The sequence below is a fragment of the Maylandia zebra genome, linkage group LG2 (genome assembly GCF_041146795.1).
Source record: "Maylandia zebra isolate NMK-2024a linkage group LG2, Mzebra_GT3a, whole genome shotgun sequence".
Classification (NCBI taxonomy): domain Eukaryota; kingdom Metazoa; phylum Chordata; class Actinopteri; order Cichliformes; family Cichlidae; genus Maylandia; species Maylandia zebra.
The window spans coordinates 21,609,028-21,629,308 of NC_135168.1; the positions used below are offsets into that span (position 1 = coordinate 21,609,028).

At 42.5% G+C, this 20,281-nt stretch overlaps 1 protein-coding gene and 1 long non-coding RNA gene across 4 annotated transcripts; both read left to right on the top strand.

Moving 5' to 3' along the window:
- The first annotated feature begins 1,716 nt into the window (after window positions 1–1,716).
- LOC143413664 (uncharacterized) lies at window positions 1,717–2,146 on the top strand. The gene is made up of 3 exons (XR_013094279.1): window positions 1,717–1,788; window positions 1,914–2,003; window positions 2,092–2,146. It is a non-coding gene; the product is annotated as an uncharacterized LOC143413664 (long non-coding RNA).
- Window positions 2,147–3,243: 1,097 nt separating this feature from the next.
- LOC112431141 (uncharacterized) lies at window positions 3,244–6,656 on the top strand. 3 transcript variants are annotated; one of them, XM_076890119.1, is made up of 10 exons: window positions 3,244–3,260; window positions 3,410–3,578; window positions 4,590–4,705; window positions 4,774–4,815; window positions 4,909–4,980; window positions 5,063–5,128; window positions 5,279–5,593; window positions 5,674–5,782; window positions 5,868–5,938; window positions 6,454–6,656. In XM_076890119.1, the coding sequence occupies exons 7-10, from the start codon at window positions 5,495–5,497 to the stop codon at window positions 6,544–6,546; spliced, it is 372 nt and encodes a 123-aa protein (XP_076746234.1). In that variant the 5' UTR covers window positions 3,244–3,260; window positions 3,410–3,578; window positions 4,590–4,705; window positions 4,774–4,815; window positions 4,909–4,980; window positions 5,063–5,128; window positions 5,279–5,494; the 3' UTR covers window positions 6,547–6,656. The 3 variants fall into 3 exon arrangements, with proteins under 3 accessions (XP_076746234.1, XP_076746230.1, XP_076746232.1); XM_076890115.1 differs by having other exon boundaries at window positions 4,590–4,815; XM_076890117.1 differs by having other exon boundaries at window positions 4,909–5,128.
- The last annotated feature ends 13,625 nt before the right edge of the window (window positions 6,657–20,281 follow it).

The following is a 20,281-nucleotide window of genomic DNA, read 5'->3' on the forward strand; positions in this document are numbered from 1 at the left end:
TTTCACAATGTGCTCTGGCTTGTTTTTAATAGTTTCTCAAGGTGCAACTCTCAAAAAACATTGCATCTTGAAATTACAGAATTCCTGAGGAGGAATGGGTACATTTATTTCCTCCTTAATAAAAAACTTACAGCAGGATATTTGTCTTTGCTGTTTATTTTATTTTATTTTTTTTGAAGAACATACAAGTTACAGTTTCTTGAAGGACGCGCGCGTGTGTGTGTGTGCTTGTTACTGTCACTGTAATTTAGTTCTTAAATTACTCAATCAAAATTTGAGTCTTAATGCGGAGCTCCAGGAAGCACAGATGAGGAGAAAAGTAAGAGACAGTGAAAGAAAGTGGAAGACGGGAGACTTAAATAGAGGTGGAGGTAAACAGGAAGCTCATTTCTTGAAAATCTTCAGATTCTAAATGTCCAGGACTGAACCCAAGACTCTGAAAATGAAGCAGAAATCTATCAAGGCTGCTGCCATTAAAAAATAATTCCAGTTTATTTGAACCTACGTGTTTCTCATAAAAGAGCCTGTTCGGGTTCATTTCACACTCTGACATAGAGCAAAACAGCAAACACTACCTGTCTAAAGGTTTTACGGCACCTTCCTTTATAGAAAATTAAGTTGTGTTATTGTCAGGGTACTCTTAAAAACATTTTCTTCTTTTTCTTGGGTCAGCTGCCGAGAGTCACAAACATATATGTGCTCCAACTTTCAAAGCTCATCTCATCACTGAAGCAGAAGTTCCAGCAAATGCTTTGTGTAGTTTATCCAAAACCAGCCTGACGGAGTTTAAAGTGCCTCCTTCTAATGCTTTGTGTGATTCCCTGTATAACACGGGGTGTAAGAGTCCTCCAAATCTATATACTAATTGGCTCAGTGGTATAAGTACAAATGTATTTTAAAAATATAGGCGAGGGTAGAGCCACTAGTCCTAAACATTGAAAAAAGCCATATGAGGCGGTTTGGCCATCCTGGGAGTGCCTCAATCCTCCGTCTTGGTGTTTCCCTGGATAAGCTGGAGGATGTAGCTGGGGGACGGGGAAGACTGGGTTTCTCTGCTTAGATCGCTGCCCATGTGACCCGGCCCAGGGTGGAGGGATGGATGGAAGGATATATTGTATCCAAGCAGGGCAGGTAGTGAGTGAAAATTTGTCATTATAACTTTTGTTGGATATTCTTCCTCAGACACTCGAGGATGTATCGAAATCTGATGTTGTGAACCTCGAGGATGGATTCAGTGCAGAGCGCTGAAGGAAGGGATCAGCATCCTCCTGGTTGAGCTCCTCAACCTGGAACCTGTTCTTACTGATGCAAATGAGTGTTCATGATAAATGGAAATGTGTGCACTAACGTTTAGAAGATACCAACAAAACATCTGTTTGAACTAGAGATGGACCGATCCGATATTACGTATCGGTATCAGTCCGATACTGACCTAAATTACTGGATCGGATATCGGAGAAAAATAAAAAATGTAATCCGATCCATTAAATATCACGAAAGCACCTCACAAAACTTGCAACACGCCGTAACTCGCCTCAGAACGTTAGCACGTCGGAGCAGTATGCATCACGTGATAGAGCGGCTGTGGCATGCGGGACCTGTCGGTGGTCTGGATAGCATTTGGAGCTTCGCTAGCAACCCGGTGTTCTGGGAATTTCTCCTACCCCGTAAACGGTCCTACCCGTTGTTCCTGAGCATGTGCGTGCATGCGCACAACACAAAAAGGGAAGCTAAGCGCATCCGGCTGTGATTTCACGCTACTCCATTGTCATATTTGCAGGAGAATAGGTAAGTAGTAAGTATTAGTACTTTTTATTGACGTTGATACTTGATTTTTTAAGCCTTTGTGATTGTTTGTCAATATTAAAGTGAAGTCGCTATCTGCTTTCTGCACAAAACTGTCAAATTTGCAGATTCGGTGAAGTCTGCTGTCAAGTTACTGGACACGTGGTATTTGCACAACACTTTTGAGTCCGCAGCTTCAGTGTTTTAAGGCTGTTTCGGTAATGTCGTTATTTAATAAGTTAAATTATTTGCATTGTCAACTGCACATATTGAAGCTCATAAGAAAATGTTTACTGACATTCGTAGATATGGAGAAGAAGTGGGAAGAGATTTACGCGTTCATTTCTGCGGGCTCCTACCCTTTCAGGATATGACAAGGCTCAGAGGCAAAACCTCAGAAGATATGCCTCAAAATTCAAACAAAAGGGTCAGTAATTTATTGTTAATACTAACAACTCATATATGTGGTTAAATTAATTTCTAAATATATATTGTTTTACTGCAGATGGAGAACTCTTTGTTGGAACCAGAAGAGTAGTAAAAACCATGGATGATGCCAGGAAGATATTTCATGAGTTTAAAGAGAAACTGTACACTTGCAAAATATAAATAAATATGGTTAATTAGTGATATTACAGTAATAACCTGTAGGCCTGACAGAGATTTGAAGATGCGCACACAAACTATTGTTGCTAAATAGTTTGTTCGTTAGAGAATATGTCATTAAGTGTTTTTGTTTTTTGTTTTTTACAAATGAGAATGTTGAACATTTACGTGAACTCCATAAATATTTTTACCTTAAAGATTCTGGAATGTGACCAGTGTCAAAAAGTTGGGAAACCACTGACTGCTGTGCAACCGTTGCAGTGTATTCAGGTAAATATTATGCCCCGTTTACCCATCAAACTATGCTTGTAGCTCATATTCATAAAGGCAGGAGGGTTTGCCAACTAATTTTAACCATCAATGTTAATGTGTACATTATACAAATTGTTATTCAAATTATTAATTTTTCCTTGATAGGTGTCTGAAGTGTGGGAACTTATTGGTATAGATCTTACTGGACCTCTTCCTAAAACTTTAAGCGGCTTCCAGTATATACTTACTGCAACTGACTACTTTTCAAAATGGGTTGAAGCTTTCCCATTAAAAACGAAATCTGCATCTGAGGTAGCCCAGCACTTGTGCTCCATTATATATAGACATGGCTGCCCCAAAAGGATTTTGTCAGACCAAGGCAGAGAGTTTGTGAATGAAGTAAGTGTTAAATAATTTTCAGTTACATTTTTTAACTTTACTTCACTGGGGTCAAAGATTTTTTCTTGTGTGCTTGTATAAGCAGTATAACCTTGTCCTTATCTGTTGAAGCTCAACTCTGATCTTTGCAAGTTATTGCAAATTGAAAGAAGTGTCACAGCAGCATACCATCCACAGACCAATGGTCTAGATGAAAAGACAAATGACAACATAAAAAGGTATTCCTAATTTTTATCTATCAGTTTTTAATAACATTACTTATGTTATTCAAACTTAATTGTTACTTAATAATTTATTAATTTCTTTACTTCTAATTGAACTTTCTGTCTTACTTCCTGTGTTTACATATTTCTATGCCTGCATTTAGAGCCCTCCGAAAACTGGTGAATGACCAGCAGAATAACTGGGATCTGTATCTAGAGCCCACCCTGTTTTCACTTCGGTCAAAAGTACACACCACAACAAAATACACACCTTTTTTTCTGATGTATGGAAGAGAGGCAGTATTTCCATCAGAAGTGCCTGCTCAAGTGCCGGTGAGTGTTTGTCAAATTCTTTCTATGTTAGAACCAAGAATTGAAACCATTTAAGAAAAAAACCCAGTAATGTCTTTATGAATATGATATCATCTTGTTTTAATTGCTAATATCTACAAAATTTTAGATTTCCAACATCATTCTGCCAGGCAACAAAAGGTACAGTGACTATGTACAGTCTGAAAGTGAAGCACAACATGCAGTTAAAGAAACTGCACAAGAAAACATTGCGAAGTCACAAGACAAGCAAAAGGTTGCATACGCCAAGCGGGCCCTGAAAAAGTACAAAAATGTTGTGTACAATGTAGGGGATCAAATTCTGCTTCTAAATATGAGGAAACGTGGGCGAAAAGGAGGAAGACTTGAACCGGATTTTTCAGGTTCCTACACAATTGATGACTTCAGTGGAAAATGTGTTAGACTGAAAAACGCTGAGGGAAATACTTTAAAAAGTCTATACAGTATTGACCACATTAAACCCTATAGAACAAGCCACCCTGTCCAAGTCTCAACTCCAACTGAACCTGTTGAGAGTAGCCCATCTTCTGAGATGTGGCCTTGCAGTCCTCAGCATCAACATGAAGCGCTGCAAAATAACAGATCCTCTGTCATTCAGTTTGGACCAAAAATAGCTCAGGTAAAATCAGTCCAAGCACCAGAAGAGCTTGTACCAGTGACCCCCCAGAAACCCAGCACGCAAGAAAAAGGTGGCATAGCTAAAAATCTCATTCTGACCGGTTGGTCAATTGTTGCCTGTTTGGCTAGTCTAATGTATAGAATGTTTTATTTTTTTCTCCCCTCTTGCTAATTTTGACCTGTTGGTCCAATTTTGGCTAATTTCTGGTTTACATAAAGCTACTCCCCTCTGGCATGTTTATGTTGTTGGCCCGTTGGCCCTTGTCTGCTTGTGGCCCGTTGGCCCTTGTCTGCTTGTGGCCCGTTGGCCATTGACCGTGATTTTCAAATGGTAACTGTTATTACTAAAGAAACTTATCATATTTTGTTTTTTAGTGAAGTGGCTTTGGGCTGCAAAAGACACCGGGTGTGTGGAGGCAGTCGTTGGGCCATACAAATTGTATGACTCTTCTTTTCGCACACTGGAGGACAGTGGGTGGCTTTCTGATGAGGTAAGTGAAATAATCATTTTTGGTCCTAGTGGTGGTCTGTAAAAATAATCTTCTTTTAATCCAAACAGGTCATTGATGCATACCTGCACTGCCTCATTAAGAAACAAAAGGCAAGTAAGAACGTATGCCGGTTATTTCACAAAGGTATTTTATACAATTTTGTAATCTTTTTAAAAAAGAAAAAAAAATCTTGCATTTTTCAGAAACCCGTGTATCAGTTGTCTTGCGTTGTTGCAACCTCTCTGTTTTCTGGGAAGTTTAAATGTGTCAGCAAGGTAATGTAGATGTTATATTGGTTATATAGTGTATGTTATGTAAATAAATCTAAACCTTTATAAACTTAAAAATATTCCACAGATGTTGTTTCCGGCTGAGGACATTTGGTTGTGCCCACTGAACTCTGGTGCACACTGGATCCTTCTGGTACATGTTCACACCTCATGTGTTTTTTCTCTCTTTTGTTTTACTGTTCTTTTTAGCAGCATATTCTTATTTTGAAAATGCTTACAATTGATTATGTTTACTTAAGTGAGTGTAATACACATATTCTACTAAATACAATTTTTATTTTAGGTTGTCAAAATCTCCTCACAATCTGTACTGCTGTTAGACCCTCTTGGAAATGAAGGTTGTTATGAAAGGAAAGTTATGCGTAACTTGAGGTATTCATCATTCATTAATTATCTGTTTTAGGTTGTTTGGTTTGTGGGGTTTTTTTCTTTTTATTTAGAGCAAAATGCTGGCTACATTTTAAAAACTTGTTTTGTTTTTATTAGGAATTTTCTGAAGATGAAAGGAAAGGAAGAGTCCCGAGTGGATTGGAAAATGGAGACTCTGCCACACAACAAGCAGATGGACTCCAGCAGTTGTGGAGTTTTAGTGTTGAAGGTATTTAATAAGCAATTGTATTTAATGTATTTAACTAGAATTAAGTTAATCATTTGCAATTACTGTAACATATTTTACAGTTTGCCGAACACTACCTTCTGAGTGGAGAGGTTACTAGGGTGCTGTCCACTCCAGAAGCCATTGGGCTGCACCGCACTGAAATTGCTTGCGAACTGCTAGAGCATCAAAGTAAGTTGAGTCATGTGCTTTTGTATTGCAATAGCACTTTCAGTTTTGTTTAAAACTGTTAGGTTTAATGTCAGTGTGTTTCTAGGTAATGCTGATGACTACTGTGTGGTTTGTTTCATGCTGGAAGCCGATCCTGAGTCCAGTATGATTGAAATGGTAAAACAAATAAACCACAAATGCAATATACAGTGGCTTGCAATAGTATTCGGCCCCCTTGAACTTTTCCACATTTTGTCACATTATGGCCACAAACACAAATCAATTTTAATTGGAATTCCACATGAAAGACCAATACAAAGTGGTGTACACGTGAGAAGTGGAACAACAATCATACATGATTCCAAACAATTTTTACAAATGAATAACTGAAAAGTGGGGTGTGTGTAATTATTCAGCCCCCTGAGTCAATACTTTGTAGAACCACCTTTATCTGCAATTACAGCTGCCAGTCTTTTAGGGTCTGTCTCTACCAGCTAGAGACTGGTAGAGACATTGGTCTTTCACGTGGAATTCCAATAAAATTGATTCATGTTTGTGAATGCAATCTGACAAAATGTGGAAAAGTTCACGGGGGCCGAATACTTTTGCAAGCCATTGTAGTAATTATTTTCTCATCAAATTCATAATGTTGGTTAACACACTTACACCCCCCCCCCCTTCTCCCTCTTCAGGTGCAGTGCGAGTTTTGTTCCACATGGGCACATTTTGGATGTGCTCAATATGAGAGCAGCCTGGTCAAGTACCTGTGCGACAAATGTGCATAATTTGTACACCGTTTCTTTTTCAGTTCTTTCTCCCTGTGTTCTGTTGGATCTATAAATGTCAAATATATGTATCTGTAAATATATTCAGTAAATATATACTGTAACTATAATGGAGTGAGTTCATTGTCAAAGTTTATATAGTCAGGTGTTCCAATCACTTAAGCACTTTGGCATGCAGACTGCTTCTACAAACAAGTGCCAAACCATGCTACTGTTGTTATTATAAACTAGAAGCATAATTCTGATGGGAAGAATTACGTGCCAAAACATGCTACCTTTGTTATTATAAAGTAGAAGCATAATTCTGATGGGAAGAATTACGTGCCAAAACATGCTACCTTTGTTATTATAAAGTAGAAGCACAATTCTGATGGGAAGAATTACGTGCCAAAACATGCTACTTTTTTTATTATAAAGTAGAAGCATACTCTGACAGGAAGAATTGTGTGCCAAAACATGCTACCTTTGTGAATGTGACCTACAAGCACACTTTAATGGGTAAAGTGTCATTCATAAACTGGCTTTATGAATATCAGCTACAAACATACTCTGATGGGCAAAGTTAAGTGGCAAACCGTCATACCTACTTAAATTTGTGCTGGAATTATTGTTTGGCAGCAGAAATGTGCATAAATTACATACAGTAGGACATTTTGCCAAAGTAGGGCAGTTTGTCATATGGCAGCGTAAAATTATCCTACTGGTAGGACAGTTTGCCAAAGTAGGATGGTTTGTCAGAACACCGGCATTTCATCTTCGACAAAGTTATCCCGAGAGAAGTAAAGCAAGTCTGTAAGTCCATCTCTGAATGTTTGTAAAGCATTCCTGCGTTAAGCTTAACAAGCGACTGCCTCTTCTTGCTGCTACTTCAATCATGAAACTGCTTAACGATCAGCTGATCGGCTTTTCTGTCGCGAGTCCGTCTCTCTAGTTTGCTACGGAGGGAAAGAAAGCAGAAGAGGGGATGCCGGTCGGGCTCAGACGCTAGGCTACGCAAACATCCACACCGGCCAGCACTTCCGAGCCTTTTCCTATCGAACGCCAGATCCATCACCCACAAACTTGACGAATTGGAGCTACAGATAGCCAACACAAGCTTTGCACGTAACTGCAGCATTATTCTTATTACGGAGACGTGGCTTCACCCGCTGATTCCCGACGCTGCAGTCGAGTTAGCAGGCCGCACGCTACACCGGCATGACAGAAACAGCAACTCAGGTAAAAGCAGAGGAGGGGGGCTATGTGTTTACGTGCATAACGAGTGGTGTTGTAACAGCAGGATCATTCACACACACTGTTCTCCTGATTTGGAGGTTCTGGCAGTCTCGTGCAGACCTTTCTACATCCCGAGGGAGTTTACAGTAGTTATTGTGATAGCTGTTTATATACCGCCGGATGCTAACGTTAGCACGGCTCTCAGCCTCTTGCTCAACACCATAAACAAACAACAGCTTGCCCACCCCGATGGGGTTTTTATTGTCGCCGGCGACTTTAACAAAGCGTGCCTAAAGACTGTGCTTCCTAAATTTGTCCAGTTTGTGGACTTTGCTACGAGAGGAGAACACACTTTGGACCATGTCTATTCAAACATCAGGCATGCTTTCAGAGCGACACCCCTCCCCCACCTGGCTGGATCTGACCACCTCTGCATGTCCCTCACCCCCACCTACACCCCCCTGCTGAGAAAAACAAAGCCCCAGACAAAGACAATAAAAACCTGGCCTGAAGGAGCCCTTTCTCAACTGCAGGACTGCTTCTCAACAACTGTATGGGATTTATTCTCCAGCCACAACCTCCAGGAGTACACGGACACTGTACCCTCGTACATCAGGAACTGTGTTGACAATGTCACCGTCAACAAAAGGGTCAGGGTGTTTCCAAATCAAAAACCCTGGATGAATAGCGAAGTGCAATCCCTCCTAAAAAGCCGCAACACTGCCTTCAAATCAGGGGACAGGGCTGCGTATAGGGCGGCCAGGGCAGACCTGAGTAGAGGCATCAGGAAAGCTAAGGCTGCCTATAGGAGGAGGATTGAAGATCACTTTGCTGACAACGACCCCAGAAAAATGTGGCAGGGGATCAATCACATTACCAACTACAGAAGCAATAACCAGGCAACATCTAGGACTGATGCCTCACTGGCTGAGGATCTAAACCGTTTCTTCGCCCGCTTTGAGACGACCAAGCCCTCAGCTGCCACACCACTTCCACCCGCCCCCAGCACTGGCACACTAACACTTAGGGAGCACCAAGTGAGGTGTGTTCTAAGGTCAGTGAATCCCAGGAAGGCGGCAGGTCCTGATGGAATACATGGAAAGGTTCTCAGAGCATGTGCTGACGAACTGACCGGAGTCTTCACTAAAATCTTCAACCTTTCCTTGTCATCAAACACCGTCCCGCCCTGCCTCAAAACCTCCACCATCATCCCCATCGCCAAGAAGACAGCTGTGGCCAGCCCAAATGACTACAGGCCTGTTGCACTTACGCCTGTAGTGATGAAGTGCTTTGAGAGACTGGTCTGTCAGCACATCAGGGCCGGTCTGCCTCCCACTCTGGACCCCCACTAATTTGCCTACAGGACAAATCGTTCCACCGAGGACGCTATCACCATAGCGCTCCACACTGCGCTGAGTCACCTGGAGCACCGAGGAAGCTATGTGAGAATGCTCTTTCTGGACTTCAGCTCAGCATTCAATCATATCATCCCGGAGATCCTGGTCCAGAAACTGTCTCACCTGGGACTCTCCACCCCCATCTGCCTCTGGATCAAGGACTTCCTGACAAATAGACCACAGTCTGTCAGACTCGGCCCCCACTGGTCCAGCACCATCACACTCAGCACCGGGTCTCCACAAGGATGTGTTTTGAGTCCCCTCCTGTTTACGCTCTACACATCCGACTGCTCCCCTACCCATCTCTCAAACACCATCATAAAGTTCGCGGATGACACCACAGTGGTTGGACTCATCTCAAGGGGGGATGAGTCGGACTACAGAGATGAGGTCAACAGACTGACTGAGTGGTGTTCAGTTAACAACCTCCAACTGAACACCACGAAAACTAAATAACTTATCTTGGACTTCAGGAAGGGCAGAGCAGACCCGGCCCCACTTTACATTCACAGGAGCTGTGTGGAGAGGGTACACTCCATGAGGTTTCTGGGCGTGCAGATCTCTGATGACCTCTCCTGGACTGCAAATACTACAGCGGTGGTTAAAAAGGCCCAGCAGCGTCTCCACTTTCTGAGAGTGCTCAGGAGGAACAACCTGGAGGAGAGGCTGCTGGTGACATTTTACAGAGCCACCATAGAGAGCATCCTAACGTACGGCATAACAACATGGTATGCAGGGTGCTCAGCTGCAGACAGGAAAGTACTGCAGAGGGTCATCAACACAGCCCAGAAGATCACTGGCTGCTCTCTGCCCAGCCTGGAGGTCACTGCAAACTCTCGGTACCTCAGCAGAGCTGGCAATATCATCAAGGACCACTCTCACCCCAGCAACCAACTGTTTGAACTATTACCGTCAGGCCGACGGTACAGGTCACATAAAACCAGGACAAACAGATTCAGGGATAGCTTCTTTCCCAGAGCTATCACCGTAGTAAATAAGCACAAAAACAACAGCATCCAATACACACTCAACACAAGGCTCCAGCCTGTCTCTCTCAACCACCCAGGTTAGGAGGGAACTGAGGAGGATTAATGGCAAGAAGGCAGCGGGCCCAGATGGCATCAGCTCGAGGGTCGTCAGGTCCTGCGCGGACCAACTGTGTGGGGTGATGGAGCACCTCTTCAACCTGAGCCTGAGGTTGGGAAGAGTCCCACAGCTCTGGAAAACCTCCTGTGTTGTACCAGTGCCAAAGACTTCACGCCCCAAGGACCTCAACAGCTACAGGCCGGTGGCTCTGACATCCCACCTGATGAAGACCCTGGAGCGGTTGGTCCTGGCTCAGCTTCGGCGCCTAACAAGCTCATCACTGGACCCACTTCAGTTTGCCTACCAGCCTGGCATTGGCGCGGATGATGCCGTCATTCACCTCCTACATCGTTCCCTCGCTCACCTGGAGACCGCTGGAAGCACTGTGAGAATCATGTTCTTTGATTTCTCCAGTGCCTTCAACACTATTCTTCCCTCGGTTCTGAAGGACAAGCTGGAGAACTCTGGAGTGGACCATCACCTCACTACCTGGATTTTGGACTACCTCACCGACCGACCACAGTATGTGAGGACTCAGGGCTGTGTGTCGGACAGGGTCGTCTGCAGTACGGGGGCCCCACAGGGAACGGTTCTGGCTCCGTTCCTCTTCACCATCTACACTGCAGACTTCTCCCACAATTCCACCCAGTGCTTCCTGCAGAAGTTCTCTGATGACTCTGCAATAGTCGGCCTCATCACTGATGGGGACGACAAGGAGTACAGAGGACTGACTCAAGACTTTGTGGACTGGTGCCAGCTGAACTACCTCCAGATCAACGCCAGTAAAACCAAGGAGCTGGTGGTAGACTTCCGCAGGCACAAGCATTCTCCACTGCAACCACTGAACATCCAGGGTATGGACATTGAGGCTGTGGACAGCTACAGGTACCTTGGTGTTCATCTGAACAACAGACTGGACTGGACTCATAACTCAGACGCCCTCTACAGGAAAGGGCAGAGCAGGCTGTACCTGCTGCGGAGACTCAGGTCGTTTGGGGTGGAGGGCCCACTCCTGAAGACCTTCTATGACTCTGTGGTGGCTTCTGCTATCTTTTATGGTGTGGTCTGCTGGGGCGGCAGCATCTCTGCTGGGGACAGGAAGAGACTGAACAGGGTGATCCGAAGGGCCAGCTCTGTTCTAGGATGCCCTCTGGACCCAGTGGAGGTGGTGAGTGACAGGAGAATGGCGGCTAAGCTGTCATCCCTGTTGGACAATGTCTCCCACCCCATGCAGCAGACTGTGACAGCACTGAGCAGCTCCTTCAGTGGGAGACTGCGGCACCCACGGTGTGGGACGGAGAGATTTCGCAGGTCTTTCCTCCCCACTGCTGTCAGACTCCACAACAAAGACTTTAACTGAACAAACACACATCCACACATGTGCAATAACACTAAGTGCAATAATCTTTTCTGGCATCGTTGTATTTTTACTCAGTTGTATATAGCATTCGTATTCTATTTTTATCTTATTGTATATTTTTATTCTATTTTATTCTACTGTATATAGTATATTATTTTATTCTATTCTGTACAGCTGTGTACTGTATTTATTCTTATTGTATTCTAATTTTTGCGTCATAACTTTTGCACTGTCCACTTCCTGCTGTGACAAAACAAATTTCCCACGTGTGGGACTAATAAAGGTTATCTTATCTTATCTTATCTTATCCATACCGTCACTGTCATTATATTATGCTGCTATTCATACTGTCATTATATTAATGCTGCTATCCTGTATATATTGTACATACTATTGTTTGAGTACTTACGATTGTTTTTTTTGTACTTTTTATATTTTACATTTATATTTATTATTGAAACTTGCACCAAGGGAGTGGCACTCCAATTTCGTTGTACTCTGTACAATGACAATAAAGGCTATTCTATTCTATTCTATTCTATTCTATTCTATTCTTTTGGCCCACCTTGCACCAGAAAGAGGAAACCAGCGGCTGAACAACAGCAGCACGTTTAAGCTTGATAAGCTGTTGTTAGAATTTATTTAATATTACTTTCTACTCGAGGATCTTTTTCTACGTAGCTGACGGCTGGTAACTGTGCAGGGGCGGATCTAGCAAAGTTTAGCCAGGGGGGCCGATAGGGCATTAACAGGGAAAAGGGGGCACAAAGACATACTTTTCTTTCTTATTCTCATTTAAAATGTCTAGCTTTTAATAAATAATTATCTGACACCCAAAGTTTTAATTTGATGCAAAATGAATAGAACTCCATTACTGTATATAGTAACTAATAAGTCTAATATATATACCCTAGTAAGCTATAGTACTTTTTCATTTGGGAACGTACCATCTGTGCAGTCTGCAATTTTGTTGAAGAAAGATGTTGAATCTATTTAATATTTCTTGAAAAATTATTGATTTCTGTGCATTTTTTTTCACACTGCATCAAATTAAGGTTGATTACGTCGATTAAGCATCATGAGGTGGAGCGTGAGGGGTGGTTCCCTATTTTTTATTTATTTATTTTTGTTGTTGCTGGGAGTTGGAACCCTATTAGTTAGGTTGCTTAATATTTATGCTAAGTACTCTTTAAAATACCAGAATAGGGAGGATGGTGTAGGTTTAAGTTTATTAGATTGATCAGTATTGCTGAACTATGAAATATTTTTTTTTCCATACAGGTATAACAGAATAGCTTTAGTGTAGTTGTTGTTTTAAACTTGAGTATGAACTTATACAAAATGCAGCAAGATATTTAAAAAACAGTTTTGTTGATTAAAAAACACTATATCGGATTCATATCGGTATCGGCAGATATCCAAATTTATGATATCGGTATCGGTCATAAAAAAGTGGTATCGTGCCATCTCTAGTTTGAACACTGATACAGTATTTCATACAGGTTTTCAAACATCCATCCATCCATCCATTCGCTTCCGCTTATCCTTTTCAGGGTCGCGGGGGGCGCTGGAGCCTATCCCAGCTGTCATAGGGCGAGAGGCAGGGTACACCCTGGACAGGTCGCCAGTCTGTCGCAGGGCCAACACACACGGACAGACAACCATTCGCACTCTCATTCACTCGCACATTCACACCTAGTGGCAATTTGGATTATCCGATTAATCTATCCCCACAAGCTGCATGTCTTTGGACGGTGGGAGGAAGCCGGAGTACCCGGAGAGAACCCACGCAAACACGGGGAGAACATGCAAACTCCACACAGAAAGACCCCGGCCTGATGGTGGAATTGAACTCAGGACCTTCTTGCTGTGCGGCAACAGTGCTAACCACCGTGCCACCGTGCTGCCCTTTTCAAACAAAATAAAAAATTAGAAGAACTTTTATTTAACTGCCCATCAGCCTTCAGCCATCAAAATAATGAGTCAGATGCATTTAACAGTGTCGAAATATTGTCCCCTATTGTCGGCTTGTCTGACGTGCGACAACACAACACCTCCAATTATAGGTCGGAAAATACTTTGCTTCCTCTCTGATTTAGCTCCGTTTTTTTTAATAATAAACTCATTAATTGCAGGTCTCTTCCATCTGAGACACATTTTCCAGATCAGTGTGTCATCTGAAAAATATTGCCACAGGTTTTATTTCTGCGCTGACAAGAGAAAGAAACGAAAGAAGTACTGTAGCTTAATTTGAGGTCATGAACTCCTGAAAATATCTGCTGGAAGCAGAGTGTGCCATATCAGTTATATCATCACTTCATCCTGCTGCAATCTCCTCACAGGACATTTAAGGAGCAATAAAGAGGATAAAAAGGAAAATTAGAGGAAAAGGGAGAAAAATTAATGGCGAGATTGTTGTTTGAGGAAGTCGGGAATTAAAGAAAAACAGATAAAGAAAAGAAAATGAGAAATAAAAAAGAAAAAGGAGAAAAAAGGTGGCTAGGAAAAGGAGAATTATGGATTAAGAGGAAAAGATAAGAGATTAAAGGGCAGAGATCAGAGAATGGAAAGCAAACAGTTTTTGGAAAACAGTGGAGTGATGAGGAAAAGTGAAAGAAGGAAGCTGGGATGGTAAGATAGACAAAACAAGGGGACATGAAACAAGGAGAAAGGAGAAGCGGTAAAGAATGAACAGACAACGAAGAAAGTAAGAAGAAACTGATCTGAATGTAACTAACAAGGCAGAAATAATATCATGCCATAGCATGAAAGAATTCTGCTAGAGTGCGTGTGTGTGTGTGTGTGCGCGCGCGTCCATGTGGTTACTGCGGGGAACCTCCAGTCCCCGTCAATGTCGATTATCAGCCCTACTTCCCATCAGCTGAAAGTAATTTGATTATTACTATGTCTCCGGGGTTTTTCCAGTGATCAGTGATTTACTTAAAGAAAAGAAAAAGTAGAAAAAAAATTTCAATTTCTTTCTCCCTGAAGGAGGCCTTCAGTCTAATTTGATAACGAGCAGGACGAGCCGCCGCCTGACAATCACAGGAGCCGCTAGAATAAATGCTGAGATGAGATGTACGCTGATGGAAGCGTGACAGGACTTACTCATTCAATCTAAAGTCAGATTAACTGCTAAACGTCTTTCAAAGGACCGAGCTGCTGGTTTTTACAGTTTCGGGCACTGAACTGTGAGCGGCTGACCGGTTTAGGATTGATTTCCTGCTTTCAGGATGACAAAAGCTCAGCACAGAGACTTGAAACTTGAAGCAGTATGATTCATCACAGACAGCATTTTAGTCACTATTATTTTAACCTCTGTCTGCAGGATGCCCCCACATCTGGGATTTGAGAGTACAGAATGAGGCAACAAACAAAAAAAACAACAAAAAAAATTACATAGGTAGAGGCGTTTTCCCAGGCCCAGTTCTCTGTACGATGAGCGAGCTGATTTCAGTAACAGGATTAGTTTATTCAGAAACTTCCAAACATGCGCTATTTTGGGGTTAAATTTCAAAGAAATTGATCTTGGGCCAGTTTTAAGCAGCAGCGTTCAATCAGATGCATTATAAAAGCGCTGGGAAAAAAATACTGGGCCAAATACCAAAATGTCAAAGCACATAAGCCCTGCCAGAAAACCCTGAGAGAGCGTGTGTGTGTGTGTGTGTGTTTGCGTGGAACCAGGAGGTCAATGTCTGAATATTGCTCTACTTTGATTAACAGCAAGATTTCAGCCACTCCGACAGTAAACTTTGTCCTTGAGCATTTCACTGTAACCGCTGCGGTGCAGGGGGGTGGGGCTCCATCAGGGATCCATGGGCACAGAAATGAGGCGCCCCCTTGGCCGAGCACTGATTAGTATTTGACGACGGCTATCTCCCCGAGGGAGGTTTGGATGGCTGACCTACACTCAACAAAAATATAAACGCAACACCTTTGTTACTGCTCCCATTCCCCATGGGATGGACGTAGAGACCTAAAATTCATTCCAGATACACAATATAACCATCCCTCCCAAACAGTGGTCACAAATCAGTCCAAATGTGTGGTAGTGGGCACATCTGCTATATTGAGATAATCCATCCCACCTCACAGGTATGCCACATCAGGATGCTGATCTGACATCATGAGTAGTGCACAGGTGTACCTCAGACTGCCCACAACAAAAGGCCACCCTGGAATGTGCAGTTTTTTGCGCTATTGGGGGTCTGGGGACCCAGAACCGGTCAGTATCTGGTGTGACCACCATTTGCCTCATGCAGTGCAACACATCGTCGCATGGAGTCTATCAGATTGTCAATTGTGGCCTGTGGAATGTTGGTCCACTCCACTTCAATGGCTGTGCGAGGTTGTTGGATATTCGTGGGAACTGGTACACGCTGTCGTATACGCCGGTCAAGCACATCCCGAACATGCTCAATGGGTGACATGTCCGGTGAGTATGCTGGCCATGCAAGAACTGGGACATTCTCAGCTGCCATCTGCCCTGAACAATGTGAACCATGATTCATCCGTGAAGCGCACACCTCTCCAACGTGCCAGACGCCATCGAATGTGAGCATTTGCCCACACAAGTCTGTTACGAAGACGAGCTGGAGTCAGGTCAAGACCCCGATGAGGACGACGGGCATGCAGTTGAGCGTCCCTGAGACGGTTTCTGACAGTTTGTGCAGAAATTGTTTGGTTGTGCAAACCAATTGTTCCAGCAGCTGTCTGGGTGGCTGGTCTCAGACGATCTTGGAGGTGAACCTGCTGGATGTGGAGGTCCTGGGCTGGTGTGGTTACACGAGGTCTGCGGTTGTGAGGCCGGTTGGATGTGCTGCCATATTCTCTGAAACGCCTGTGGAGACGGCTTATGGTTGAGAAATGAACATTCAATGCACGGGCGACAGATCTGGTTGACATTCCTGCTGTCAGCATGCCAATTGCACGCTCCCTCATTGCTTGTGTCATCTGTGGCATTTTGCTGTGAGACAAAAGTGCACATTCCAGGGTGGCCTTTTGTTGTGGGCAGTCTGAGGTACACCTGTGCACTACTCATGATGTCAGATCAGCATCCTGATGTGGCACACCTGTGAGGTGGGATGGATTATCTCAATATAGCAGATGTGCCCACTACCACACATTTGGACTGATTTGTGACCACTGTTTGGGAGGGATGGTTATAATGTGTATCTGGAATGAATTTTAGGTCTCTACGTCCATCCCATGGGGAATGGGAGCAGTAACAAAGGTGTTGCGTTTATATTTTTGTTGAGTGTAGTTCAACCTCGATGGTCGGAGGAGACGTTTGGTCCCCTGGCCTGAAAAACCTCCGTCTTATTCAAACAGCTTCAAACACACGACCCCGACTCTCCTCAAAATCTTTCGCTCCTCAGCTCAAAAGCAGCCCGGCAGCTGCAGCTAAAGGCCGTGGTGGATTGTGGTTTAGTGAGGTCGGCGCTGAAATGCCGTCTGCAGCTCCCTGGCAACCCTCTCTGTTTGTGCATTTGACAAATAATAATGTACTTTCAGCCTTTGCGTTTCCTCCTGAAATTGCTTCTGGTAATTTGGGACCGACGGCCGCTCTACATTCTGTACATGCACGTATGGATTGAGTGCTTTTCTCTGTGCAGAACGTTTACTGCTCAGGCTATAATAATAAATATTCATCTGAAGCAGACTGAGAAGGAAATAAAGTATAATAAGACAAGTTATGAGCAAAGAAGAAAGCAAGAAAATTACACGTCACATAAATTTTTACTGGAACTCTCGGCTTCTGGGACAGTACAGACCTCAGTGTAGGCATAATCTGTGTCACATAATTCCATTAAAAATGCTCCAAAAGACCCAAACAATACAAACATGGACGAGAGATCCAGTTCTGGGACAACAGAATTAGCAGCAGGCTGCACTGAAGAGCACATGGCAGTTAGCTACAGCCAAAGCAGCCCCGCCCCGAACTCGAAGTCTTTCTAAATTCATAAAAACCATCTTGCATTGAGTGTTTTTCATAAATTCATCGGGGGTCTGCCAGTTCTTTCACACACGTTTATTTTTGCTGTAACGTTTAACGTGTTAATATGTGACTCTATGGCAGTCCTTCTCAAATAGTGAGACACACCCCCCGGTGTGATGCCGGGGGCGCGCGTGTGACCCTGGGGAACATGCTCTTTTTGCTGTACTAGAATAAAGTATAATTGCACATCCACTACAGTAGGTGGAAGGGTTTTTGCACTGAGCATGCACGCACATGCACACACAGAGCAGGAGATGTGAAGTGCAGTCAACAAACCCTCAAGAAAAATGGAAAAATATTTAACAGCGACAAAAAGAAAGGCGCGGAGAGACGGAGATAGACAACCGATAGTCTCCCGAAAGCTTAGACGAGGAAATTTGACGAAGCATATGTAGCGCTTGGCTTCACGTGACTACAGTGGGAGACGTAGTCACAGTGAGTAGTTAATGAGTAGTAGTACTTAATGTTGCTGATTGATTTAAATGTATGTATTGACTTTGTTTAATTTTATTTTTCAGAATCAAGTCGCCCAAAAATGTTTATAGTGTGAATAAGGATTTTTTTTTAAATTTCATGCAAATTGATGCAGTTTAAATGTAGTAGTAGTTTAGGGAGTTGCAGTACTACTACATACACTTCATACAAATCGTTTCTGTTACAGACTAAAACACAATGATAATAAAGTCATTCTTTAAGTAGGTCTATATTTCTTTCTTTTTTCCTTTCTTTAATATTAATAATGAAACAATGTTATGCAGAGATGAACTTATAATAACAATTTTATAGCCAAAATATACCATTTATAGTTTTCTACCTGAGAGGGACTAACAGAAAGTAATTGAAAAGCACTGCTCCATGGGAACTGACTCAATTTTGGAGCCTCAAGTGGACATTCGAGGAATTACACTTTACGGTGCCTCCAAAGTCGGTCCTTGAGTCTGGTCTAGGCTGTGGGGAACTAACAGGTGGTCTGATTTGTATCCACATGATCACCTTTGAGCCTTATCTGTGATTATTCTCTATACACATCTTGTCTTGTGTCTAAATTAAAAAATGGGCACATTCATACTTGTATATTTAAATTTATGTCCAATATAACTCCTCATTTCTGCCAAGAACTCTCTGGAGTCAAGTCTCTTTTTTTCTTCTGTTGCCTAAAATCTGTCACTATAAAATCTGCCTGTTCTGAAAACCAGAGCATGTAACTGTGCAGAGGCCCAAAGGCTTTTATTTCTTCTTTTCCAGGACATGTGTCAGGCTGGAAACTCAAATACTGAGCTGCTCCACCATTAACAGCCACAGAGGCATGAAATTTGGCAGAAGGCACCCTAAAACAAAGCTAAAGCTGAATAAATATAATCCAGGGGCTTGTTGGCCTTTATTTTCAAGATATCATTCTGAATGTTCCCAAAGAGACAACAAAAAATCTGAAAACCTGGCCACACAGATGCATATTGAGTTATGATGCTGCTTTTAGTAACCTTTGCAGGTGTAAGAGCTTTTAGCTTCACAGAAATAATCTTTCTCTAATTTGCGTACAATTTGGAGCTTTTTAACCCTTTCACACATAGTGGTCACTACAGTGGACAGCTATTCAAAGGCTGTTTTCTTGTATTTGTGTCAGTGTTGATGGTGTACTTGCACATAAACTACTACACTGGACACTGATGTGTCACTCCATACCCTCCCACTCACAGGTGTTTAATGTTACTATAGATGTATGACGTGTTTCATTGTAATTATTGTTATTTAACCCTGTCATGCATGAATTATGACAACCTCAATCAGGATTTTTATTCATCTTTTCATTCCTAAAGATACAAAATACTAAAAATACTTGAAAAAAATCCTGATTGAGGTTGTCATAAAGTTAAACTTACATGTGATGCAAATCATCCTTTCTTTTCACCTGCTTCAGACACTAAGAGAAAAAACTGTCTTTGTTTATGAGTTGGAAACCTGGAGGAGGCAACGTGTGCAGGACCTTTAATGATCCTGCTCACATTTTAAAGGGTAAAGCTTTAACTGGGCTTCAGCTGCTTTTGTCTCAAGCAAACCAAACTTCTACAAAGTCTCAGAGTAGTTTGTAAAACCCTCGCAACCTGTACTGTAAATATTCATTTTCATTCAATTCATCAGAAGAAGAAAGTTGCATAAAGCCAGCATGGCCTTAAAGAGAAAATAGCAAGAAATGGCTCATTTTAAAGAGAATAAACTGAGGGGCTGACATGAGTTGAACTCAGGCGCACTTTTAGAGTGGTAATTTGCATTTTTATTCTCTTCAGGCTTCTTACCAAACAACCAGTTTTTTTATACCATACTTTTAATTGACCAAAGTACCTTTGGGACTCCCTAACATAACTCCTTTAAGGCAAAAATCTATTTAGACTTACACAAAAACAAAGAGATAAAAACTCTGAGAGGAACAAATCTATAATAAAGTTTCATTTGATTTATCTGCTCGCAGTTGTGTATTGCCGGGTTTTTTTTCCAGGTTTGCGGTATGTTGTTAGTCATTACTGTCCAAATGTTTTCATGCCTGAAATTAGGCGCTGAATGTTGAATGTGAACCTCGGTGGCTTGTTATGGCAGATATTTTCCGTGGTGTGTCAGTTTTGACTGATAATCAGACAGGATCCTGTGGCGCTCGCATTTGTCTCCATATGCTCTTCATGCTCT

What these genes read in the sequence shown, in the direction of transcription:
- LOC112431141 (XM_076890115.1), top strand. Translation starts at nt 5,495, where the DNA reads ATGAAAGGAAAGGAAGAGTCCCGAGTGGATTGGAAAATGGAGACTCTG. An exon ending in GTGGAGTTTTAGTGTTGAAG is followed by an intron (nt 5,594 to 5,673) that starts GTATTTAATAAG and finishes CATATTTTACAG; the next exon opens with TTTGCCGAACACTACCTTCT. An exon ending in AGTCCAGTATGATTGAAATG is followed by an intron (nt 5,939 to 6,453) that starts GTAAAACAAATA and finishes CTCCCTCTTCAG; the next exon opens with GTGCAGTGCGAGTTTTGTTC.